Source organism: Kogia breviceps, chromosome 2, assembly GCF_026419965.1.
Source record: "Kogia breviceps isolate mKogBre1 chromosome 2, mKogBre1 haplotype 1, whole genome shotgun sequence".
In the NCBI taxonomy this organism is placed as follows: domain Eukaryota; kingdom Metazoa; phylum Chordata; class Mammalia; order Artiodactyla; family Physeteridae; genus Kogia; species Kogia breviceps.
Window position 1 is genome coordinate 70,089,070 of NC_081311.1, and position 27,070 is coordinate 70,116,139.

Here is a 27,070-nt window from a genome sequence, read left to right on the forward strand (position 1 = left end):
AAACAACACCAAAAGCTCCAGGAAGAATAAATCTGTCATGACTGAAAGTGAGTCTGTGTTATCAAATTACTTACCTTTAAAAGCATGTGCAGCCAGCCTCACACAGAGAACTGAGGTTCACATTTGGGTGAATGGAGAGAGAGGCAAGTTACAGAGCACTGGATAGTTGGGGTAAGGAAGGGATAGATGTGTGCCAGAGTGCAGGATAGTATGAAGACCCCAAGTAAACACAATGAGAGGAAGAAAAAAGTGGGAGGAAAAGTACAGAAAGAAAGGTGGATGATTCTCAAGAAAAACTTCACTGATGTAGAAATTTTGTGTATGGCCAGCCCTACAACATGGAAGCTAGGAGAAAGTCCAACTCAATATCCTTACCCCCTTAATAGTATTATATGGTTAATTTTGTTAAAATATTATTTTTATATGATAAGTTGCTACTCCATTTACATACAGATGTTTTCTAAAACAAACTATTTGTTATTTCGTGCCCATCTGCCTACATAAACTTATACTAAAAAAAGCACAACGTGGTAATTATTCACTTTTCACAATACAGTAAGATACCTCTTAATCAATGCTTTTCGATTTGGCTATAGATAAGAATTACTTGGGGATTAAAATAAATTATGTAGATTCCTAGGCCCCATCATCACATGCAGAGAGGGCAACTAGGTGTTTAAAAGGCAAGCTCCATAAGTTTTTAACATGTAAGCAGACTTGAGAACATGCACAAAATTCTTGCTACCTGAAATGCGGTCTACAGGCCAGTAGCATTGGCATCATCTGGGCACCTGCCGGAAATGCAGACTCTCAAGCCCAGGCCAGAACTACTAAATCAGAATCTGCATTTTAGCAAGATCCCAAAGGGATTCCAATGCTCCTCAAATTTGAGAAGCACTGCAGCGGGAGGCTGCTCTGTGTTTTTTTCTGAAAATATCACTTAGAAGGAGGTGGTATCATTCATGAAAAGAATGTAAGAAGAGCCTTGGGTTTGGAGAAAAGATGAACTCAGTTTTGCATGATAATTTATTAGATGTAAACAGTTAAAATGTACCTTTTTTCATAACACTATTTAGGCACATCATCATTACAAAAAAAAAAAAACAAAAAAAAACCCTGAAAAAAATAGAAGGAACTGAGTCTTTAGCCTACTTCTCAGAGGCATTGTTTATGGCTATCAGTTGAACAGAGAAAAGCTTTGAGTAAACTACCCAGGGAAGGGGTAGCCTACAGGCTCTTCTACCCAGAAGTTCCATGTGGAATGTCCCTGTTGTCTACTCATCCTAAGAGCCTGGAGCTATCTGGACGCTTACCACTCGATGGAAACTCTCTCTCTCCCCAAGGTGGAAGTGCCCTTAGATTCTTCTCCTTAGGAGTAAATCTAGGGGCTTCCCTGGTGGCGCAGTGGTTGAGAGTCCGCCTGCTGATGCAGGGGACACGGGTTCGTGCCCTGGTCCGGGAGGGCCCGTGAGCCATGGCCGCTGAGCCTGCGCGTCTGGAGCCTGTGCTCCATGACGGGAGAGGCCACAGCGGTGAGAGGCCCGCGTACCACAAAAAAAAAAAACAGAAACAAAACAAAAAAAAGGAGTAAATCTAAATCTGCCTCCTACAGAGAGAAAGTAAGAACATTGATGAGTAGGCTGAAATTATAGTCAAACAACATGTCATTCGCAAAAACGTCCTTAATTGGTTCTAATAATTTATTCTGACAATCTTCTTAAGAAGAATATAACATAATAAAACTGAATTAGATTTTCACTTAAAAGATGCTACTGAAAACCTCTGGAAGTTAATATCATATTTTAAAATAAAATTACTCAACTCAATCTACTTCTGTGACTTTTCAAGACCTTTTGATGAATTTTTTCATTTTACCTGCAGAGTTTGTATCTGTGGTTTAAAAAAAAAAGGAATCAGTCTATATTTATCCTGATAGACAAGAGATAGACAAAATTTCATATATTTGTATAATTCAATATATTTTAAATTTTTACAGTTTTTCAAAAGAACTTCATCTTTTTACAATCTCTTACATTTCTGAAGTAACATCTCTCTCATGAGCTTTGAAAATTACATGAGGTTTTCTGAAAGATTTTATTTTTCTTACTTAGCTAAAATCTTCAGGGACAGCTCTAGCTTTTGTATTTTTAGGAGGACCTTTCACAGTGTGATGGCAATCTGGCTGACAGTCTGATTATTACAGCTGTAGTTGAAGCACTAAAATTACATAATGGGAAGATGATGTATATATCTGAACATTCCACAGGTAGATCCTGGTGTTGTGTAAAAGAGGAAACTTCTCTGCTTAAATAATGTAAACTTTAGATGAAAAGGATAGGTATATCCTACGTTACTAGAAAACATTCCATTTTTATTTTATTTACTTATTTTTTAAAAATCATTTTTTATTGGGGGATAGTTGCTTTACAACGTTGTGTCAGCCTCTACTGCACAGCAAAATGAATCAGCCATACATATACATATATTCCCTCCACTTAGGACACTGCAGTGCATTAAGTAGAGTTCCCTGTGCTATAGTATGTTCCCATCAGTTGTCTATTTTATACATAGTATCAATAGTGTATATGTGTCACTCCCAATCTCTCAATTCCTCCCACACCACCCCTTTCCCCCTTCATATCCATACATTTGTTTTTTACATCTGTGTCTCTATTTCTGCTTGGCAGTTAAGGTCATCTATACCATTTTTCTAGATTCTACATACATGTGTTAATACACAATATTTGTTTTTCTCTTTCTGACTTACTTCACTCTGTATGACACTCTCTAGGTCCAAAAATAATTTATTCTAAAATTTTAGAAAGAACTATATTATGCATTCATGTAAAGCCCTCCATTATACAGTCTTAATTTTCTGTCACTTAAGTTTAGCATTGCTTGCTTAAACCCTTTCTTGTTTATTTTGTCAATCCTTTTTCTAGTCTTCTCCATACCTTAAGCTATTTCAAGTGTTTATCTTATTAGACTCACTGAAGGGAACAACTCTTAGATACTGTAATTCTTTTGGTTTTGTTTTTATTTTTATTTCTGCTTTTTTATTGCAATTTCATTCATCTTACTTTCTTTACAGATTCCTTTAATTCTGATATTCCTCTAGCTTTGTGAGTTGAATGTTTCATTATTCTTCCCTCCTGTTCAAACTAAAGGCGTTTAAAGCTATTACACTGAAGAATATAAATTGTAATATGTATGACTATCATTTTTATTTTTGAATTCGTCTAGTACTGCACTTTTGAACTTCTCTTGTACTCATTATTTCTCCCTTTTGGAACTTATTGGGGGTTTTCTTCAAAGTAGTGAGGTAACAGTTTCTGAACAGATACGGGGGAGGCAGAACATTGGCTGCCTCTGAACACAGTTCTCCTGCAGAGAAGGTGGTGGCAGTTGAGCTTTTTGGTTGCTGTAGCTTTTATGATTTTAAGCTGTTCCATCACTAGGTATTAGGGTGGAGGTGGCTAGGTCTCCCTCCAATTTACTGCTTAACAACATCTCCTTTAATGGAAACAACAGTTTCTGTCCCTGTTTTTAAAAATCTATTGCCATTGGCACTACAGTTAGTAAAAGTCTTCCTAGATATTAGCAAAAGCCTGACTTAGCCTGTTAGGTTTAAATGTTACCATGAGAATTTTTTTCTTCCCGTAGGTTTTGCAAAGCATTTCCATTGGAAGCTAGAAAAGGACAAGACAGCTGTGGTTGGCTAGCTCCATCTTAGTGTGAAAATTGTTGGAATGCTTTCAACTTACTTCCTAAAGGTCAAGGGGTACTCTAATTCATATTTTAAAATTTTAGCTGCTTTTTTTTTTGGCCAACCAGGGATCGAACCCAGGCCCCCAGCAGTGGAAGGACAGTCCTAACCACTGGCCTGCCAGGGAATTCCCCACATCTTAAAATGTTAAAGGAACTGTGTTAGGCTTTCATTTAACACCCCCCAATTATATAACCTTAATTCAAATTTAACACTTGTTTCCTGAAGTGGATCCACTGTAATGATCCTAAGATGATCATGAAGAAATTGTTTTTAGAAGACATAAGGAAGAGTAAAGTCACTTGATAATTATAACAGCATCAATTACTGCGAGCAGTGAAGTTACATACTAACATGCACTATGTGTAAAATATGTAAACCCAACAGAAAAAATTAAGTTTACAAAGCATACTCATCACCTACTTTAAGTAAATGTAAGTTGATTTAATGACAGTTCATTAAAGAATAATGAACTATCCCAAGTGATTTTTTTAACTGTCTCAAGTAGAAACAGTGATTTTATCACAACTTGATTTGTGAACAATTATAACTCAAAACAAGATATACATGTATTCATTGCATGTCAGCTAAAATTGAATTTTAAAATTGTCAAGGATTGAAAAAATGATAACATGTATTACTACTTTAAACCTATCTCCTATGCGAACACATTTTAAAAACCAAAGTTAATGGTAAAACAAGTCTTATTTGATATTACAGTATAAATCAACCACAAGTATACCACTCACAAAGTCAATATGGAAATATAGGTAAAGATAGTAGAATGAATACACACATTTAATTGCATTCCCCACCACAAATCTCTTTAAAGCAACAGTAAAGTGATTTTTCAAAAACACCTAAGTCCAGAAAAATATAGAAGAGAAGAGAGCGTCAACATTTTTGGACCCAAGAAGGAAATGGCTGAGTAGTAACTGACTCAGAAGACCTGAGAAAACTGAATAATAAGTGGACAGTAGGAAAAGCTGAGAAGCAGCCCAACTTTACACTTCAGAGCTTCCCAAAGGCTCAAAAATTGGTAACACAATTCTTGGCAAAAAAGGCAAAAGAAGGATGGCTGTAACGAGACCTGTAAGGAGCAGATGGGCCCCTAGACGTCCCCCCTCTTCAGCTGTGTGGTGATGCCCCTCCCTCCCCTAGCAGGACCCTGAGGCTTATTCTCTGGAAAGGGTGAATCAGAGGATCGCTGGATTTGCAAATCTCTGGCACAGCTGAGAGTAGAGCTAATAGGGATTAAGTAAAAGTTTATAAAATACTGAGGGCCCCCAACCCTTATTTTCCCACCAGAATGCCAGCAACCAAGTACCTTTCAGAATGGAAGAGTCTTCTCTGAAGAATCTGCCTGGCACAAAAGAAAACACCTAAAGATATAGACATTGATAATTTTTTAAGGAAATGATTGTTATGCGTTGAGATGTGTCCCCCAGAAAGATATGTTGAAGTCTGTTATAGACTGAATTCTGTCCCCCTAAAATTCACAGGTTGAAGCCCTAACCCCCAGAGTAACTGTATTTGGAGACAGGAACTTTAAGGTGGTGATTAAGATTACATGAGGTCGTAAGAATGGGGCCCTAATTCAATAGAACTAGTGTCCTTATAAGAAAGGTAAGAGACACCAGAGATATCTCCTTCCATGCATGCACAGAGGAAAGGTCATATGAGGACACAGAGAGAAGGTCTATAAGCTTCCTTGAGGTGTCACCAAAAACCAACCCTGATGGCACCTTAATCTTGGATTTGCAGCCTACAGAATTGTGAGAAAATAAATTTATGTTGTTGAAGCTATTCGGTATGTAGCATTTAGTTATGGTAGCCTGAGAAGGCTAATACAAAGTTCTAACCCTCAGAATGTGACCTCATTTGGAAATAGGGTCACTGAAGATATAGTTAGTTAGGATGAGGTCATACTGGGGTATGGTAGTCCCTTAACCCAGTATGACTGGTGTCCTTAAAAGAGGAAGAAGAGAGACTCAGAGACAAAGACACAGGAGGGGAGAACATCATATGATAATAGAGGCAGAGACTGAAGTGGAGCAGCTGAAAAATAAGGAACACCAAGGACTGTTGGCAACCACCAGAAGCTAGAAACAGGCAAGAAAGGATTCTCAACAGGTTTCAGAGGGAATGTGGCCCTGTCCACATCTAGTCACCAGAACGGTGAGACAATACATTTCTATTGTTTTAAGACACTCAGTTTGTGGCACTTCCTTATGGCAGTCCTAGGAACAAATTTAATTGCCTAGTCAGACCACCTTCAGCAAGCCTCTTCATGGGTATAGGACTTTGAATCAGCTTTTCATTACAATACTCAAATATAAGCAAAGAACCAAGGATCATCCAACATTTGAGAAAATCATACATGAAAAACAGAGATCGAAACAAACAAAAAAACCAGAATTCAAAGGACAGAGACTGTAGAAAGAACATGTATAAAAAGAAATCATTCATATCCTCAGACAAAAAGGAAGTTATTTTAAACAAAGTAAGAATAGGGCGCTATCGAAAAAGGGAACATTCAGAGAATAAAAGGAGCTCTTAGAAATTAAACACATAGGGGCTTCCCTGGTGGCGCAGTGGTTGAGAGTCCACCTGCCGATGCAGGGGATACGGGTTCGTGCCCCGATCCGGGAAGATCCCACATGCCGCGGAGCGGCTAGGCCCGTGAGCCATGGCCGCTGAGCCTGCGCGTCCAGAGCCTGTGCCCCGCAACGGGAGAGGCCACAGCAGTGAGAGGCCCACGTACCGCAAAAAAAAAAAAAAAAAAAAAAAAAGAAATTAAACACATAAGAGAGGATAAAATTGAGGAACTCTACCATAAAATAGAGCAAAAAAGAAAAAGATAGGAAAGAGAAGAAAAAAAGATTTAAAAAAATTAGAGAATCAGTCCAAATGGCTTTCTAACTGAATAAAAGGAATCCCAGATAGAACAGTGAAAATGAAGTGGAGAAAGTCATAAAGAAATAATTTTAACCAAATTTCCCTGAGCTGAAAAACAAAGGATTCCCAGATTAAAAGAGACTACTGAGGGTTTAGCAAAGTTGATTATAATTGGCTCACACTGAGGCATGTCACCATGAAATTTTAAAACAATGGGGACATAGAAAAGATCCCACAAGCAGGTAAGAATCAGAATGCCTTCAGACGTCTGCACAGCAATACAAGAAGCTAAAAGACAAAATTCTGAAGGAAATTCTGAAGGAGAATTATTTCCAGCCTATCATCTCAAAAAAAATCTACCTCTCAAAAAGCCTTCTCGGGAAGAAGGCATTGCATCAAAATGAGGAAGTAAAATAAGAAAGAGGAAAACAGGAGATTAAGAAATCTGAGGATCTAAGACAAGAGCCAGTCCAGAGCCCTGGTCTGGGAAGATCCCACATGCCGTGGGGCAACTGGGCCCGTGAGTCACAACTACTAAGCCTGAGCTCTAGATCCCATGAGCCACAACTACTGAGCCTGCGCGTCTGGAGCTTGTGCTCCACAACAAGAGAGGCTGTGACAGTGAAAGGCCCACGCACCGTGATGAAGAGTGGCCCCTGCTTGCCACAACTAGAGAAAGCCCATGCACAGAAATGAAGACCCAACACAGCCAAAAATAAATAAATAAATAAAATTTTTTAAAAAAGAGCCAGTCCAGAATATCTAACAGATGAGAATGCACTGAGAAGAAATTCACACAACTTTTACAGAGTTTGGGTCTAAACTTGCAATGAGAACAGAAGATACCAAAGAAGTGAATAAAACAAAACAAAAAAAACAAGACAATACCAGGGAAAACAAACTACTGGGCAGAAAAAGAATGGTCATGGTAGGATACTATAGGGATCAGATGCAAAGAGTGTTTACATCGTGAAAAATCTTATATAACAGGTACTGATTTAAATGCTTTGTGTTCATTAACTCATATAATCCTCACAACCACCTGAGGAGGTAAGTACTACTACTGTTCTCATTTTCCAGATAAGGAAATTGAGGCAATTCAGGGACTTCCCTGGTGGTCCAGTGGTTAAGAATCTGCCTTCCAATGCAGGGGACGTGGGTTCAATCCCTGGTCAGGGAACTGAGATCCCACATGACGCGGATCAACTAAGCCTGCGTGCTCTGGAGCCCGCGTGCCACAACTACTGAGCCTGTGTGCTCTGGAGCCTGCTTGCCACACCACAACTAGAGAGGAGCCCGCGTGCTGCAATGAAGATCCTGCATGTTGCAACTAAGACCCGATACAGCCAAATAAATAAATAAATAACTTGTTTAAAGATACAGCTAGTAAGGGATAGGGCCAAGATGATAAGACAAGCAGCCTGGTTCTAGATGGTTCTTTATATTCTGTTGCTTCTTTCTAACTTAGCCTCAATAATGTAAAGACTGAACACTGATCCAACCCAAATTACAACCTAATGACACTGGGAGGCTACAGGGAAATTATGCAAGTATACAGTGACATCGGGTACCTATTAAATCATCTTTAATAGAAGGAAGTCAACTGATGAGATCCCTCTGAAAAATTAAGAAGCAGCAATATGAGCATGTATTTAGATGTGGAAATAAATACTAAAGGATCCGGATAAAAGAACTGAAAGTAGTTGCCTCTAGAGTTAGAAATAGGCATGAGGAGGGTGGGGAGGTGCTGTTTTTCATAATAAGCCTTGGACAACTGTTTGATTTAAAAATTATAAATAAGTACAGGTTTTATAAAAGCAAAAACTAAATTAAAAGTAGATCAGGACTTCCCTGGTGGCAGTGGTTAAGAATCCGCCTGCCGATGCAGGGGACACAGGTTCATGCCTCAGTCTGGGAAGACCCCACATGCCGTGGAGCAGCTAGGCCCGTGAGCCATGGCTGCTGAGCCTGCGCATCCGGAGACTGTGCTCCGCAACGGGAGTGGCCACAACAGTGAGAGGCCCGCGTACTGAAAAAAAAAAAAAAAAAAAAAAGAATCCGCCTGCCAGTGCAGGGGACACGGGTTCGAGCCCTGGTCCGGGAAGATCCCACATGCCGTGGAGCAACTAAGCCTGTGCGCCACAACTATGGAGCCCACGTGCCACAACTACTGAAGCCCACGTGCCTAAAGCCCGTGCTCTGCAACAAGAGAAGCAACCCAGTGAGATGCCCGCGAACTGCCACGAAGAGTAGCTCCTGCTCGCCGCAACTAGAGAAAGCCCGCACGCAGCAACAAAGACCTAAGGCAGCCAAAAATAAAAATAAATAAATTTTTAAAAAAAGTAGATCAGAAAAGAAAATAAACAGATAGCAATGTGGCCTGACAAAACTAATTTTCAAAAATTTTTTTAAAAATCCCCCTTTAATCAGTAAGTTAATCTTTACACTTCCCAAATTATTAAAACCTTTTAATCAAATGAGTATTTTTAATCCAAAATATGAAAAGATGCCTGGGGAGCACTTTTGACAATAAAGAAAAGTTCTTTACTATGTTTTTTCACTATGTTTTTTCCCTTATAACTAGTAGACAAACTTCTATCTAGTAGACAGAATTAGTAGACAACTTCAGATTTTACCAACTGACAAGAACTGTAGAACTAGCATGTAGCATATTTGTTCACTTCATATCACCCAAATATTCAGTCACAAATTAGGTCACTTTCAAAAGCCAAGTCAACAGTGTTTTAGAGGGCCTTTAAAAAAGTAATCTCCCAGAGTTTTCCCTGTTCTTTGTTCTTGCTCATAGTAAACCTCGGGACCAAATGTCTGATTTTGATTTGTAAGTGCTTTTAGCCAGTCTTTTTCATTGCCACTTTCTCCAACATTCTTAGAGCAAGAACACTGTTTTCCTAGAAAAGTGACAGCAATTATACACGACTTGGAAGTAAACACTCTATTTTCAAGTCATGAGACGGTATAAGCTTGAAAAAATTTGCAAAACCATTCTAATTCTTCAGTGAGTTTACATTTCAATTACTGCAAGACTGAAAGACTTTAAGTAGGCCATATCAGCCACACTATACAGGAAATTATATCCTAGGAAAGCTCCGTTTTAAAAATAGGCAAAGGAAGAAAGGAAGGTTGCCAAAATACACAGCACTTTCCATTTGTTTTGATTTGAATGCAGCATCTGTTTTATCAGGTGCAATCTACTATTTGCAGGCTTAAGGGGAATGGTAGTAGTTAGGGTTTGAAGAAGTAAATTAATAAAAAATGTTTGCTTTCTGAAAGTAATTTTGAAGTAGGTATCAGTAGAATTTAGGTAACAACCAAACACGACAAAGTAACTGGGTTTAGGGATAAGTCAGATTGGACTGTGTACTCCTTAACTCAGTAGAATCAAAGCTAAGAAACTAGACTAATCCACTGAAGAAATGTACATGCTCTTGAAACACTATTTAATATTTCTTATAGACTTAGAAGTCAACTCTTCTTTCTTTTTTCCTTCACTCATTAAAAAAACATTGAGTACCTACTATGTAACATGTACTGTTCTAGGTACAGGAATATAGCAATTAACAAAGCAACAAAACTCTCTATGGAACTTATCTGGTGGGGAAGACAAACACAAACACATATACAAATACAATACAGATAGTATAAAAGACTATTAAAAATGTAACAGGGGAATTTTAAGAAGGCTAATTTTACTAAGAAACTACCATATGCAAAGCAAATTTGGATGGGATTACCACACAAGAGAACTTTGTGAGAACAGAGTTTTGATAAAACTTCTATAAGTCAAAGGTAAAACTGGATGACTAAGTTTAGGTGAGACTCAGCAAGAAAATGATATTCAAAATTTTTGTCGGCCAAAAAAAAAAAAAAAACAAAACCAGACCATCCAGAAAAAGATTTGCTACCTTTAGTAAAACACTTAAAAAAAATTTTTTTTTTGTCGGAAGTAAATTTAGGTTGGAAATATTTAAAGAACTGACAAGACTATACAGAACTTTCAAAAACTTCTCATTTCGTCTTTAACCATTTTGATCACGGTTGATTTAGCTGCTTATGGGTCCTGCCCTACCTAGTACTGGTTAAGCTGCCTCATTGCTCTTAGAAAATATCCATATAATTGTGGCCCCTGAAGATCTACCTTGGAATTAACCAGAGGCATATTCATTGGCTGGTTGTGAAAGCTCTTTCAACTTTTTCGTGAAGATAGAATCCTCATTTACTTTTCTAATCTGGTACCATTCCTGCCTTAATGATCCATGTGACTCTGAGCAAGTTAATTCATTTCACTGAGCCTATAATATTCTAATATTCCTTACTATTTTATAGAGTTGTAGTGAGGGCCAGTGAGATATTGTAGTACGCAGAATAATGTCCCCCTCCCCCAAAGATGCCCACGTCTTAAGCCCTGGAACCTGTGAATATGTCAGGTTGTGTGTTAAAGGAGAAATCAGGCTGCAGTTGGAATTCAGGTTGCTAATCAGCTGACCCTCAGACTGGGAGAGGAGCCTGGATTACTCAGGTGAATCCAGTGTAGTCATAAGAGTCTGTATAAGTGGAACAGGAAGGCAGAAGGGAGAACCAGAGAGTTGGCAGCTTGAGAAGGTCTCTGTCAAGTGTTCCTGGCTTTGAAGATGGAGGAATACAGCCATAAGCCAAGGAGTGTGGGCAGCCTGTAGAAGCTAGCAAAGATAAGGAAACTGATTTTCCCCTGTAGCTTCACCAAGGAATGTAGCTGTGGATCCATTTCAGATTTTTGACCTCAGAGACTGTAAGAGAATACACTTGTGTTGGTTTAAGCCAGTAAGCGTGTGGTAACTGGTATAGTAGCAATTGGAAACAATAATATACAAAAGTATTTTGAAATTGGTAGGCAATTATATACATGTAAGATGTTATCTTTCTAGTGTTATATCTGCTTAGTCTCTTCAGCAGACTTGATGGCAGACAACTTGGTCACCAGGAGGTCCCTAGAGCTGTATCAAATTTCCTTGTCAAAAGCAGATTCCTGCCTTTCCTGTTTCGTTGCCTATTTTTGCTCTCGCTCTAGCTCTTGTTTAATTTGTGAAGCAGAGTTGATTACCATGTAATAATCAAACCAATGCCAGCCACCTGCCTTTCTAGTTGCCTAGTTTCTCTTCAATTACTCATGATTCTGATATTCCCAAAGGGATGGTTAAGAAAACTTTTTCCAATAATAGCATTTAAGTCTCAGCATTTACATCTTGGGGTTGAATCCCTTACTGAGGATAGCTTTGAACAGGGGAACACCTGGACATTCTTAGAAGCTTTAGCTCCTTGATGTTCTTTCCAAGATAATTAAGACTTTCAGATACCCTGGTTAATATTGTTCAAAAATGCTAAAAACTTCCTTAAAAAACGGAAAAGAACAGGCTATAGACAAAAAGGCTTTTAAATGACCCTAAGTGATATAATAATGCTCTAGAGCTGGAATAGGAAAGAGATACAAGAAATCTTAATGATATAAGGTTAGAAAAAAAAATTCCCTTGTTGATTTTCCTCCACAGCAGTGTCAACAACAAATTGGCACTTGCCAACAAAAAAAGAAAACTTTTTCCAGAGTTGTAATACTGTAGCAAAATTATGTATAGATAATTCTTAACTTTATTTATGAGTTATTCTGTAAAAGCTGTGCAAGGCAATAGATGAAGTATATCTCCAAATAAGCATATATGCAGATATGTATGTACATCAGTACATATCAAGTCTTATAGTTTTTCCATCAGTTTGAATAAGAATGTTAATAGATTCTCTTCCATAGGTTAATCTTTAACTTATGAAGCAGAATTAAAATTTCAGGGTTAGGGGGCTTCCCTGGTGGCGCAGTGGTTAAGAATCCGCCTGCTAATGCAGGGGACACAAGTTCAAGCCCTGGTCCAGGAAGATCCCACATGCTGCGGAACAACTAAGCCTGTGTGCCACAACTACTGAGCCTGCACTCTAGAGCCTGAGAGCCACAATTACTGAAGCCCGTGTGCCACAACTACTGAAGCCCGTACTCCTAGAGTCCGTGCTCTGCAACAAGAAGCAACTGCAATAAGAAGCCTGTGCACAACAACGAAGAGGAGCCCCTGCTCTCAGCAACTAGAGAAAACCCACGTGCAGCAGTGAAGACCCAATGCAGCCAAAAATTAAATAAATGAATAAATAAATTTAAAAAAATTTCAGGGTTAGACCATTCTTATTAATCCCAAATTTATAGAATAACCTAGTAATAAAAATTTATAGACTAATCTAGTAATAAAAATTGAGTGTTGCATTAAGGGATAAAACTCACAAATCCATGTTTTTAAGTCCTTAAAAGTTAACGCTGATAAAGTTAAATTGATGCATAGTAAGAAACAGACTAATATTTTTATAATGGTTCTTAGACCAATACCTAAATAACACCGTATTTTCTGCCCTTTTAGCATTAATTAACACATAACGGGTCTGTTTCTTTTTATTATGATTTGTTATGAATACCTTTATATTTCTTCTTGCTAACTTACCTTTTATTTTAGGGGATGGTACTTGCGTACCTGCTGATAATACCCTTATATTATTAGAGCTTCATTTTCAACTTGTACTTAAGTTTTTTTCCTAACAAAAACATTGCACATTTGGGAAGGAAGATAGGAGAATACCTCAAGCAGAAATATGTACACAAAGACACACAGAGGCTTACCAGTTATTGTTTACCCTGGGTGTATAATACTTTATAGGTAAGATGGACCCAGAGTTGAGAAACATATCACCATGTACTTCAACTATATAATTAATTAGGTTCAGAAAAAGGATCTCATTTAATAACAGTATCATAAACATTACAAATAAGGAGCATTGTGTTGGCCAGTACAATTATTAAGTACTAGCCAGTTGTATACTCCCAGCTCATATTTTCGTGGTGTTTGGAAATGAAGAGCAACTCTTATTTTTATCTTTCAAAAGAGAGTTCCAATTAAATTCAAATATGACACCATAAGGCAAAGTGTTGTCTATGGACTAGTGCAAGGCTGTGAATTGTTGCTGTTTTGCTTTAAATACAAAATTGTCAGTAATTTCAGGTCTACTGAATCTAATAATAAAAAAAAGTTGGGGTTGTATTTCATATGTTCTTAGGGTTTTGTTTCATTTTTCTACTAATTACTTTTTAATTTTATTTTAAAAAGTATTTGTCTATGACTTAATGGAAATTATTTAAAAAGAAAACAAAAAATCCCAAACTGGTCCTATACCACAGGTAGCTTGAGAAGCACTGTTAACTGAAGAAAGTTGCTTGTTTCTAAAAACTAAAGTATGCCAGTACCATAAAAGAATATTTGAAGAATTTATTATGATATATATTAATACATGGCCTTCCAAGCCATTAATAATTACTTTAAATTACTACGACTTAATGTGGTTCCATCTCAACACTGCACCAATCTTAGATCCAAGAGATAAATATATATATTAAAAGGACAGAAAAATTTCAGAGCTCAACTGAATAACCTGTCTACCCCTGCTAGGTATATTCCACCATTCTAATTAATTTGTATATACTTTACTTCAAAATTAGTTTTATACAGAAGATTAAAAAGTGAGTATAAATGTTCAATAGCATGGGTTAGCTATAAAGGTTTCAGAGCCTCCCCCTACTCAAAAAACAAGAACAAACTACCCTGAACAAATAGAATAAATAATATGTTCTCTGGTCATTTGATAAGTTGGATGACAAGGCTACCATCCAAGATCCCTTGTAAAGAACCATGGCTATATATCCAAGAGAACTGAAATTAGGTACTCAAACAAAGCCTTGTACACAAATGTTTATAGCAGCACTATTCATAATACTAAAAAGCTGGAAACAATGCAGGTGTCTGTCAATGGATAAACAGAGAAACAAAATGTTCTATGTGTATACAGTTTTACTCAGCCATAAAAAGGAATGAAATAATGATACATGATATAATGTGGATGAATCTTGAAAACATTATCCTAGGTAAAAAGAAGCCAGACACAAAAGGTCACATATTATATGATTCAGTTTATATGAAATACCCAGAATCCACACAAACAAAGCAGATTGGTGGTTGCTAGGGGCTGGGGGGCCGGGGCAGTGTGATGAGTAACTGCTTAACGGGTATGTTGTTTTACTTTGGAGTGATGAAAAATCTTTTGGAAGTAGATAGAAGTAGTGTTTGCACAAGATTGTGAATGTAGCGAATGCCACCAATTGTTCACTATGAAATGGTTAGTTTTATGTTACCTGAATGTCACCTCAACTAAAAAAAGAACCACAGCTACTGATGTGCAGTTCTCAGTGTTGACTGCTTACTCCCGTTGATTAACCACTAATAAGCTATGCTTCTGCTATTCTCTGAAATTTCCCTTCATCACAAATAGTAAACTTATGCCAGGATTTATAGGTGGAGAAGCCCATTTACCATTGAACATTATGGATAAAACTGGGAGGGTGAACTTAGAGAAATGTGTAAATAAATGAATGAAAAAGAAAGGAAGAAAATTTTAAAAATTAGTGAAATTTAAAAAAAGCAGTTAAGGAATGGGGAAGAGGAAAGTAAAAGAGAAAAGAAACAGTGATGACTGAAGAGGAAATCATTACAAATACAGTATGATTCAAGAAGAAAAAAGATTGTAATTGTCAGTAGTCATGAGGTATCTATGTATTTAAATCAATTAGAAAGGGACAAAACAACTATAAAGGAAGAAAAAAGGTTTTGGGACCAGAGAGACATTCCTGGTGTATCTATCCATTTACAAGACTAAAAAACAGACAATTTCCCAACCTCTTATTTTACTGGGACTTAAAGTCTAAATGAATTAGAGATCCAATTACTCATTTGGGGATCATACTTATTTAAATGCCAACTGACTGCAAACTATTTTTGAAACTCCACTTTGCAATTGTATTAAAAATTAGTTTAAAAAAAGGACTAACTTTATTACATTTATATCACATTTTTAACCCAAAACATTATTCCAGCTGTTTCTAAAATAATGGCAGGTTTTCTAGTATTGTATATAATGGATACATTCAACTAGAATTGATCACTCACAAAACTATACTTACATATTCCTTCACATTTTTTGTTTTCACAGCTTTGTATGAATAATATGCAGGATAAAGCATTCCAAACACCAACCTAAAAGTAAAAAGTACAAGAGGACTAATCAAACATAATAATGCTTTTAACAGCTCATGAAAATTTCACCTAATAGAAAAGTAGAAAGTACACGGAGAACATATGACAGTGTAAATTGTGTATGAAAACTTGTGTATAAACTAAATCCACTCAGAAAAGCAAACTAAAAATACAATTTTTGTTAAACAAAAAGATTCAATATTCTAGGTAGTTTCATGGAAAAAAAGATTTATTTTTAAAAACTGCCATTTAAAATCTTTTTTACTAATTACAAAAAATATTCTGTAGATCCTTGAACATTTGGAAAATGTACAAAATTGTCTAAAGAATAAAATTTGCCCCAACACTACCAGTCAGAAATAACCACAGGCAACACTTTACTGTATGCAAATCCTACTTTTTATCCATGTGTAGTATACCTAAAACATAACATGCATGTACACACACACATAATTTGGGGTAATGGAAAAAGTGGCCCTTCACTCCATTGGTTTGAGAAGCACTGATTTCTAATTATGACAGTGCTGTGAAACAATACTTGATACATTTATTACAATATATCTTAAAATAACTTAATTTTTTTTTTATTGGAGTAGAGTTGATTTACAATTTTGTGTTAACTTCAGGTGTACAGCGAAGTGAATCAGTTATACATATACATATATCCACTCTTTTTTAGATTCTTTTCCCATAGAGGTCATTTCAGAGTATTGAGTAGAATTCCCTGTGCTATACACTAGGTCCTTATTAGTTATGTATTTTATATATAGTAGTGTGTATATGTCAATCCCAATTTCTCATTTTATCCCTCCCCCCTTACCCCCTGGTAACCACAGTTTGTTTTCTACATTTGTAACGCTATTTCTGTTTTGTAGATAAGTTCATTTGTACCTTTTTTTAGATTCCACATACATGTGATATCACATGATATTTGGCTTTCTCTGTCTGACTTACTTTACTCAGTATGACAATCTCTAGGTCCATCCATGTTGCTGCAAATGGCATTATTTCCTTCTTTTTATGGCTCAGTAATATTCCATTGTGTCCTATATATATATATATATATATATGTATGTATACACACACACCGCATCTTTATCCATTCTAAAGTAACTCTTAAAGCATTTATAAAATGACAATCACTAGGGCTTCCCTGGTGGCGCAGTGGTTGAGAATCCGCCTGCCGATGCAGGGGACGCGGGTTCATGCCCCGGTCCGGGAAGATCCCACATGCCGCAGAGCGGCTGGGCCCGTGAGCCATGGCCGCTGAGCCTGCGCGTCCGGAGCCTGCGCTCCGCAATGGGAGAGGCCACAACAGTGAGAGGCCCGCGTACCACAAAAAAAAAAAAAAAAAAAATGACAATCACTAATAGGACTTAATTTAATGCTCTCTGTTACAATTATTTCACCAAATTCCAGATCCAAGAGGGGGTGTGTGTGTGTATGTCAGATACAGAAATGGCATGACATAGTACATATGGTTTACAACTGGCATTTTCACATAACATCATGGAATTTTTTGTCTTCAAATATTAGTCTACAGTATTAATACCTTCATTACATTCCACATTGAGATTCACATAATTTATTTAAACAGTCCCATATTTATAGGCTTTTGGTTAATTTCCAGATTTTTGCTATTGCACATAATACTGTGAAAAACGTTTCTATGTACACTGATATACACTTCCTGGTTGTGATATTACTGCTTCAAAGGGTACACACATTTCTACTTATTACCAAAAATGCCCTCCAGAGAAGTAGTTCCACTTTGCATTCCTATACATTGCCAATCGTGTGCATCATCATTTAAAAAAAGTTTGCCAGCTAAATAGGAGAAAAATAATCGCCTTATATGTTCTAATGTGCATTTCTGAGCACCAGTAAGTATGAGTTTTTCTCAAGTGTTCCCTGGTTTTTTGATACATGAGTGTATGATATTCTGTTGTCTACTTTTCTTTCTTTTATCTATTTTTAAAAAGAGTACTTTAGCACAGTTTTATTTTTACAGAAAAGTTGGGAAGATGGTATAGATAATTCCCAATACCCTACACTGAGTTACTCCTATCAATAACATCTTGCATCAGCATGGTACATTTATCATAATTAATAAATCATTATTAATATATTAACTAAAGTCCAAACTTTATTCAGTTGTCTTTAGTTTTTACCTAGCATCCTTTTTCTGTCCCAGGATCCCATTCCAGGATAGCATATTATATTTAGTTGTCTTGCCTCCTTAGGTCCTCTTGGCTGTAAGTTTCTCAGACTTTCCTTGGGAAATGATCTTGATTTTTTTTTATACCACGTGTTTTTTGTTTTAATTAATTAATTAGGTTGCGCTGGGCCTTAGTTGCGGCTTGCAGGCTCCTTAGTTGCAGCAGATGGGCTCCTTTTAGTTGGGGCTCTCTGGCTCCTTAGTTGTGGCATGCAAACTTTTAGCTGAGGCGTGCGTGTGGGATCTAGTTCCCCGACCAGGGATCGAACCCAGGCCTGCTGCATTGGGAGCGCAGAGACTTAACCATTGTGCCACCAGGGAAGTCCCTGATGTTGACAGTTTTGAGGAATATGGGCCAACTATGCTGTAGGAAGCCACTCGACTGGCATTTGTCTGATGTTTTTCTCATGATTAGACTGAGGTGTGGGTTTGGGGGAAGAAGATCACGGAGGCTAAGTTCCATCTCATCATATTAAGGGCACATACTATTAGTATGGCTTATCACTGTTGATGTTAACCCTGACCACCAGGCTGAGGTAGTGTGTGTTAGATTTGGTAACTTTAAGGTTACTCACCACCTCCATGCTGTAGCCTTTGGAAGGAAGTCACTATGCACAGGCCCCGCTTGAGTGGGGAGTTGCCCTCTACCTCCTTGAGAGTGGAGTAGCTATAGAAATTATTTGGAATTCTTCTGCACGGGAGAGTTGTCTATTCTTCCCCAGTTATTTATTTATTCAATAATATATTTATGTCAATATGGACTCGTAGGTTTATTTTACATTTTGGATTTTAATCCAATAATACTTTATTTTGTTGCCCAAAAGCTTTGAACATTGGGACATCTTTCGGTTAGTTCCTGTGTCCCTTTGACATATCTCCATAATTGTGAGGGATTTTTTCTTTTTTTTTAGCAATTTGTTACTTTCTGGCACTACATAATGCACCAGGCTCATACTGTGTACTTCCTGTTGCATTCCTAGAATCAGCCACTCCTCCAAGCAGCCTCGGTTCCTTTTATTGGATGATGGTATTTAAGACCCAGATCTGGGTGCTAGGTGTGCTCATTGTTACTACAGTGTTGTTGATTTGAGGCCCTTCTTTGTCTATTTTGTATGTTAGCAAATATTTTTCTAGGTTATTGTTATCTTTCAATCTTGTTTATGAAGTTTGCTGAAATACATACTGTATTATGTTTGCTAGGGCTGCCATAATGAAATATCACAGACTGGATGGTTTAAACAACAGATACTTATTTTCTCATAGTTCTGGAGGCTGGAAGTCCAAGATCAAGGTGTTGGCAAATTTGTTTTTTTCCTGAGGCCTTCCTCCTTGGATTGCAGATGGTCACATTCTCACTGTGTCTTCACGTGGTCATAGCTTGGTCCATGTGTGTGTCCTAATCTCTCCTTCTTGTAAGAACACCAATCACATTGGATTCAGGCCCACCCTAAATACCTCATTTTAATTTAATTGCCTCTTTATCTCTAAATAGTCACATTCTGAGATACTGTGGGTTAGGACTTCAACATACAAGTTTTGCAAGGGGGACATAATTCAGCCCTTAACACATACTACATATTTAAGAACTTTTACATTAAATAAATGTTTCCATTTATATTAAATAACCATTCTTACACTGAGAGCAAGTAAATATTTATATCTCTATATAAGAGATAAAGAGAGATTTTTTAGTTTACTTACAGATTATTTGGGGGAGGGGGATGGGCTATAAATCCCTGGTGACTTTCTTATCCTTCACAAAGCTGAACCCTGGGTTTGGGGCTCGTGTAACCAGGTTAGAGGAATACCAAGTCTTCTCCTGTTGGGGGTTTTATCCTCACCACCTGGAAGCCACTTGATTAACATTCTCTGCCTTACCTAACGATCCAACCCTATGAATGCTATTTCACCAGAAGCCAATACCCAGACTCTGGATATGAGATTTTTAGCTGTGCCACAGAGCCTAGGGCTTTTCAGTTTAACACAGGCACCCCACAAGGCACAGAGGTTTTCCAGCTTAGTGACTTCTAAGAAAGCGATTTACCTTAGGACCTGAGGTGTAAACGAGAATACAACTCTCAGGTCTGCTATGTGTTCATCCTCACTGCAGACCTAAGGTATAATCCCAAAGTGAGCCACCACAGTTATAGTTTACATTTTCAAGTCAGCCATGTCCATCCGCTTTTTATTTCCCTTGAGAATTTGGACACAATCAACATATTATCTTCCGTATTCCCAAGCAATCAATTACCGCTGGATTTAAGTTCAACATGAGATTCTCCATCGCTATCAGTGTATGGATCTTTGACTCCTCCTTCCCCTGCTACATATCATCCATCCAATCTGTAACTCAGTCTTGTTGGTTCTTCCCTGGTGAGCATCCATACATCCATCCTCTTTTATTTTCAAATCAGTGGCCAATGATACATTTAGGCTCTTGACATCTCATCTGACTTACTAGATTGTTTCTCAACACAGACTCTGGCTCCACTGTCAGATCAATCTTCCTAATATTGATCTACTCTACTACCTACTATCTACTCTACCTTCCTAATATTGATCTGCTCTACTACCTTGCTTAAAGACTTCAGTAGCTGGCCTCTTCACCCCTTTGCCAACAAGCCCATGTAGGGGCTCATCAGAACGTATTTTGAAAACCACTGCCTTATATAAGCCATCTGTTTCAACATGGTTTCCTCAATATGCCTCCTGTATGATATTTCTACTTCAATCCTGCAGTGTGTGCTTTTGCTTGCAATGCCTCCTTCCCTCCTTATCCTCCCCTCCTCTTCTTCCATTTTTTTCTTGCTTAATTAATTCACTTTTTTCCTTCAAGATCCCACCCTCCTCCACAGACTTCTAAATTACTTTTATTGTGAATTGTAGAATTTGTCAGGATTAGTCATTTTGCCTTTAGCATATTCTATTTTATTTTAAAAAATATTTATTTATTTATTTTTGGCTGTGTTGGGTCTTTGTTTCTGTACGCGGGCTTTCTCTTGTTGCAGCGAGCGGGGGCTACTCTTTGTTGTGGTGCATGGACCTCTCATTGCAGTGGCTTCTCTTGTTACGGAGCACGGGTTCTAGGCGCGTGGGCTTCAGTAATTTGGCATGCGGGCTCAGTAGTTGTGGCTCGCAGGCTCTAGAGCACAGGCTCAGCAGTTGTGGCACATGGGCTTAGCTGCTCCACGACATGAGGCATCTTCCTGGACCAGGGCTGAAACCCGTGTCCCCTGCATTGGCAGGCGGACTCTTAACCACTGAGCTACCGGGGAAGTCCCTAGCATACTCTATTTTAGATCATTTGAATTTTTAACGTATATGTAACTGACTTCCAAAATAGATAATTTTCTCACTTATAGTAAGGTTTGGCGCTAGTTGATGCTATACATAGGTGTTTTGCTTTTATTTTTTAAACTGTATTGAATAGAAATAGTCAAATGAACAAACACAACGTCCCTAACACCTAACTTTTGTTAAGAGTAGAAAACAATAATGTATTTCATTTGGAACGCTGGAAAGATTAAATGTCTTAGTGCATAGTGGGACAATTTTTAAGGACCACCACTGTTAATATTATAATTTATTACTGCTCCAATGTGAATATTACTGGATAATTTATTACTAACATCTGTAATACTTTCTAGGTTATTTTTTGGTTCATTTTCTTTAATATTGGCCTCTACTGGAGATGTTTGCAACTTGGGAGGTCAGGCATAAAGCCAAAGCATGAGCACACACTGTATAAAATCAAATAAAGTTTATTTTAGAAGGCCACCTACAAGATAAACTTACGGTTTATAAAGGGAGTATTTTCTACAAATAAAATTGACCTATAAATTTGAACATCGTTTCAGTTATAGAGGTAGGAAGAAATAGCCACTCATTTACTCTTAGTATTATTTCTGCCTACAGACGGGAGAACTTTGCCAAAATACTCATAATACCTTTCCCTCCCACTAAGGTAAAGTTGCCTATACGAACACTGGCCGTGTTGAAAAACACTATTTAAAAAAGGAAATAAAATTTATGGGAATGCAGTAGTGAAGACGGTTCTTATATCATTTTTCATATACGGAAAATACTTGAAATACCTATTTTCTGGACAGATGGTATGACACAATCCATCCTTCACCAAAATCGTTTTAGAGAATTATATTATGTTCAAAGGCAAGTCTAAGAAGCAATGAGTAAAAGTGCTTTCAATACTAGAATTAATGTCATTAAAGCATAAAAGTTAAACATAATTTCATAAAAAATTGATTAACGCTTTTTCTGATTAAGATCTTAAAAAGAACTTATTGTAGAATTTTTCTAAGATGTAGAAAAGTATAAAAAAAGACAATAAAAATCACAAGTAATTCCATTATTGAATAAACCATCTTTCTTTTTGGTAAAGATTATTCCAAATATGTATTTATGTATATTTGTTATAATTTTTATCAAACATTTCACAAGTCTGATATCACTCAAATTCTTTGAAAATCTTAAAAATGCATCAATAATAGTTAAATAACAACACTGATCAAGAATTAATTTACATTTAAACAAATTACAAAGCACTAATTCTAAGGATTTAAACTTGCTTTTTAATCTATTATTGTCATTCTTTTAAAAAACATTATGAAAAATGAAGTTATACACAAATAGTATAGTATTAATAAAATAAATCCCCCTATCCCTATCACCTAGTTTTAAGAATCTTTAACAGTGATCCAGTCTTAACATTTTGGTATTATCTTTTCAAGTTTTTTCTATACTCTTTTAAAAACATTATTTTAAGACATAACATTTTAAAGACTATTTTAAAAACATGTTCTAATAAATATGTTATAAAATACTAAAAACAATCAATTGACATCTGAGAGCATATAGATTTTTGTCCTGCCCTTCCACTAAATGTTACATTATAAACATTTTCTTATATCTTTAAATATTCTTTAAGAACATCATTTAACAACTATATAGTATAATATTCCTTCATATGAATGAAAATCATATGTTCCTGTATGTGTACTATTTTAATTAATGCTATGATGAACAATCTTTCTGATTACTAATAACAGCAATTATTTATCAACATTTTATACTAAGGATGTTAAGCACCTTCTGTATATGACTTCATTTAATTCTCACAATAACACCTAGAGATACATGCTATTTTCATACCTATTTTACCGATGAAAAGACTGAGCCTTACAGAAGTTAAGAAATTAATCCGGTGTCATAACAGCTTATAACTTTATTGGCTAGATTCAAAGCCGGGCACTCTCACTCCAAAATCCACACTTAAAAATCACTATTTCCCAATGACATTAACCTAGAAGGGGAATAGCTAAGTCAAACGGGCTGAGATTTTGAAGATATTTGATATATATTGCCAAACTGCTCTTCAGAAAAGTAACATCATTTTATATTCTTACAAGGAATGTATAAAATACCCATTTTAAGGACTATTTTCTTTAATAGGATTAAAAAAAGTCAAACAGGTGAAATAGAGTAGGAGAGTCAGTAGGCATTTTTTCCAACAGATGAACTGTGTTTTTAAGATAATATGTGGATTAGAACAATTATGCAGTGTATAAATTGCTATGAAAAGAGAGAAACATCCCAAAATATTATAGTTAATGATATTAACATTTAATTTCAGAATTATTTTAATTCCCCCTAAATTGTCTTTAGATTACAAGTTCCTGCTCTAATAACAGAAAAGAATTTACATTGTAGTTTGTTAAAAGGAAGCATTACAAACAGCTTATTGCTGATAATAAACTATATAATGCTAATACATAACGTGACCATGCTCATTGGCACCTGGTGTCACTCATTCAGCAAATTCTCCTCATTCCACTGCATTCAGAATCATGCTCCCAAACAAACAAACAAAAAGTTAATTATGGTGTTCTATTACATTAAAGGACAAACTCAATGAGACGAGAGATTAACTAAAATGGGATAACTAATATTAAAGAAATAAAGCATAGGATGAAAAGTCAGAATGATGAAAGACAGATGTACCAGACTCGTTAGGATTAGTCACAATGAACATAGATACCATGTACACTCTCAAAGAGCAACGTAAAATACAATACTCTCCAGGCCCTCATCAAAGAGTATAAACAAACCCCACCCGTCTGTAATCCAGTTTACACTAAAGACCGAGACCAGTGAAATGTACATAAAATAGCCTGGCGTAAGGATGGTCTCTCTGCTACTCATTCCTGTGACCGAGAGAAACTGCTAGTCATTCACTGCAATCTTTTCTGCTGACCCTGGTCTCGGAATCCTTGTCCACACAGCACCAACATAAGCTCACAACAAAGGACGGAAGCTAAGTGGACTTATTTGCATTTTATTTATTTAGTTATTTATTTTTGCCATCCTTATTCTAAACCTTTATTTCTGTAGGTGGTGTCACTCTAAATTTGGATCAAGCTCGACTACCAGATTATATTCCTAAACATGATACCTATCTTCTTTGGGGGAAAATTCACTTTAACTGAGTTGTTTTTTAATATTACATTCTTGTTTTTTCTTGAAGTATATTATAAGAAACTGCCATGTGAAACCCATGGATATAAATACTAGAGGAATAGTATTAAGGGCATTGTTTATTATATTGGTATCCCTATTTATGGAATTTCATGTGTGAGATTTACTTTGGAATTCAGTACAATGCAATGCTTAGCTTTCTTTGAGAAAATGATGCCCTTCCTTCTGATAAGAATTATATTATTCCCCCCCCGCGCCCCACTAATTGCCAGGAAGCTTATAGGCAAAATCTGTTGTTCAATATGATGGGCCTTAAGTTTGGCATATTTATATAGTACTTGTATTCACCAGATTTTTATTTTATATTTTAATTGCTATTTTTTCCTAGTCTTAATTCTCTTATTTTTCTTTACATACTAACATATATATTTGGCAAATGATTTCTCAAATAATTTGAAAGAACATAACAGAGCATAAACAAATAGTTAAAAGGCACTGGGCACTGCGATTAAGCACAGAATTCAGCTCTACGGTGCCAAAGAACCAAGGAACGCATTTTTTAGCGTAGGTAGCTGTGACTGAGAACCACTGTTGGTTCCCCAGCTTAGCCACACATGAAAATATTTTGGAGAGCTTCTTTTTAAATGATGTTTTTGTTGTTGTTGCTTAGAACTTTTAACACAGGTAATCTAAAAAATAGAAAAAAGTAGAAAATGCAAAGTAAAAGTCTTCTCCCATTTTGAAACAATCTATTTCCCCATAGAAGCACGGAAACAATTTCTTGGATATCTTACAATCCACTAATTTAAATATATGAAACACATTAGTAGCAAAACAGTAAATACTCAAACTCCTCATTTCCTAATTATTTTATTCCTAACTACTTTGACTACATTTTGCTATGCTCTTGAAATTATTTACACTTCTATCTGTATGGTGGAAATACTAAGTATTCTGTGTGTGTGTCTCCTCCCAGCTCCACATTTGGTGACATCACACTGGTAGTCTGAAATAGGCTATTATTGTAGGGAGTATTTACATCATGGAAATTAGCAAATGATATGAATCAGTCCCTTTGCCCCAGTTATTAAGCATTCCCAGCACACCACTGCCTATATGTGTTTTAGCCAAGGGAAACTATAGTATGTTTCTATTAGGAGAACAATGAAATACTATATGTAGAAAGAATTCACAGAATTTAGTGAAATCAAAAAGGCCGGCTAGGGCTTCCCTGGTGGTGCAGTGGTTGAGAGTCCGCCTGCCGAGGCAGGGGACATGGGTTCATACCCCGGTCTGGAAGGATCCCACATGCCGTGGAGCGGCTGGGCCCGTGAGCCATGGAGAGGCCACAATAGTGAGAGGCCCGCGTACCGCAAAGAAAAAAAAAAAAAAAAAAAGGCCGGCTATTCTGGCAATCAAGTTTATAAAAGGCTTCATGCAAGATGAACAGAAAGAAGGCAAACGTTTTTTGCCCTTTATCATAGTTCAATTCTGTTTGAAGATTAGGTCTCTAATGTTAACACAGACTCTGGTGAATTTTTAAAATAAGAGCAGAATCTTAAATATTAGGGAATCGGACTTCCCTGGTGGTGCAGTTATTAAGAAACCATCTGCCAATGCAAGGGACACGGGTTCGAGCCCTGGTCCGGGAAGATCCTATATCCCGAGGAGCAACTAACCTGATGTGCCACAACTACTGAGCCTACGCTCTAGAGCCTGCGAGCCACAACTACTGAGCCCGCATGCCACAACTACTGAAGACTGCACGTCTAGAGCCCATGCTCCACAACAGGAGAAGCCACCACAATGAGAAGCCCACACACCTCAACGAAGAGTAGCCCCTGCTCTCCGCAACTAGAGAAAGCCCACGCACAGCAACGAAGACCCAACGCAGCCAATAAATAAATCAATAAATAAAATATTAGGGAATCCTAGAAATCCTATTGTATAACAGTAGTTTTCTGAATTTTTTCAAAGCAGTATTTTCCCCTCAGAGGAAATCTTTCTTAGGATCATCAAAAAATAAGAGATGAATGCAAATAAGTAAGAGACAAATGCAATTAAGTTGTCCTTAGAAAATTTAGCTTCCATGATTGTAGAATCCTCTGAGGAATCCTAAACCCTTGAAAACTACTTGAAAAGCATCCTCTATAAATGGTTTAGAAGCTTGCAAATCTGTCTGTATATAGGAATCAACTGGGAATGAGAATCTTTGGAAGTGGGGCCCAAGAATTTGAATTTCTGAATTCTGCATCTTCAACAAACTAAGGTGTGACAACATTAGGTTACTTTAGTCTTGGATTAAAACTGATTATGATTAAGCAAATGTTGTCCATATGCTAAGCTCTAACTGTATTTTTAGAAGTAATGTGACTATAGGTTATCTTGACTTTTGTCAAACTCTGTCTTTACTTAAATTCTAAAATAAATGTAAGAGATCATAAGGGAAAAGAGTTGTACAGAGTAAAGTGGCAAAAATTAATAAATCTTTGAAAATAATAAATTGGTGCCTGTTGAAGGCTAAATGATTAC

The 27,070-nt window shown here is 36.8% G+C and overlaps 1 protein-coding gene across 4 annotated transcripts in view; it reads right to left on the reverse strand.

Annotated features, from left to right (window-relative positions):
- Positions 1-27,070, reverse strand: part of REEP3 (receptor accessory protein 3) — a 98,805-nt gene that overhangs the window by 35,839 nt on the left and 35,896 nt on the right. For 2 of the 4 annotated variants that reach the window (XM_067025537.1, XM_059055383.2), the window contains exon 2: positions 15,756-15,828. The exons of the other annotated variants lie outside the window; for them this stretch is intronic. In XM_067025537.1, coding sequence (XP_066881638.1) covers positions 15,756-15,828 — 73 coding nt within the window. The remainder of the gene's footprint in view (positions 1-15,755; positions 15,829-27,070) is intronic. 4 annotated transcript variants of the gene reach the window in all.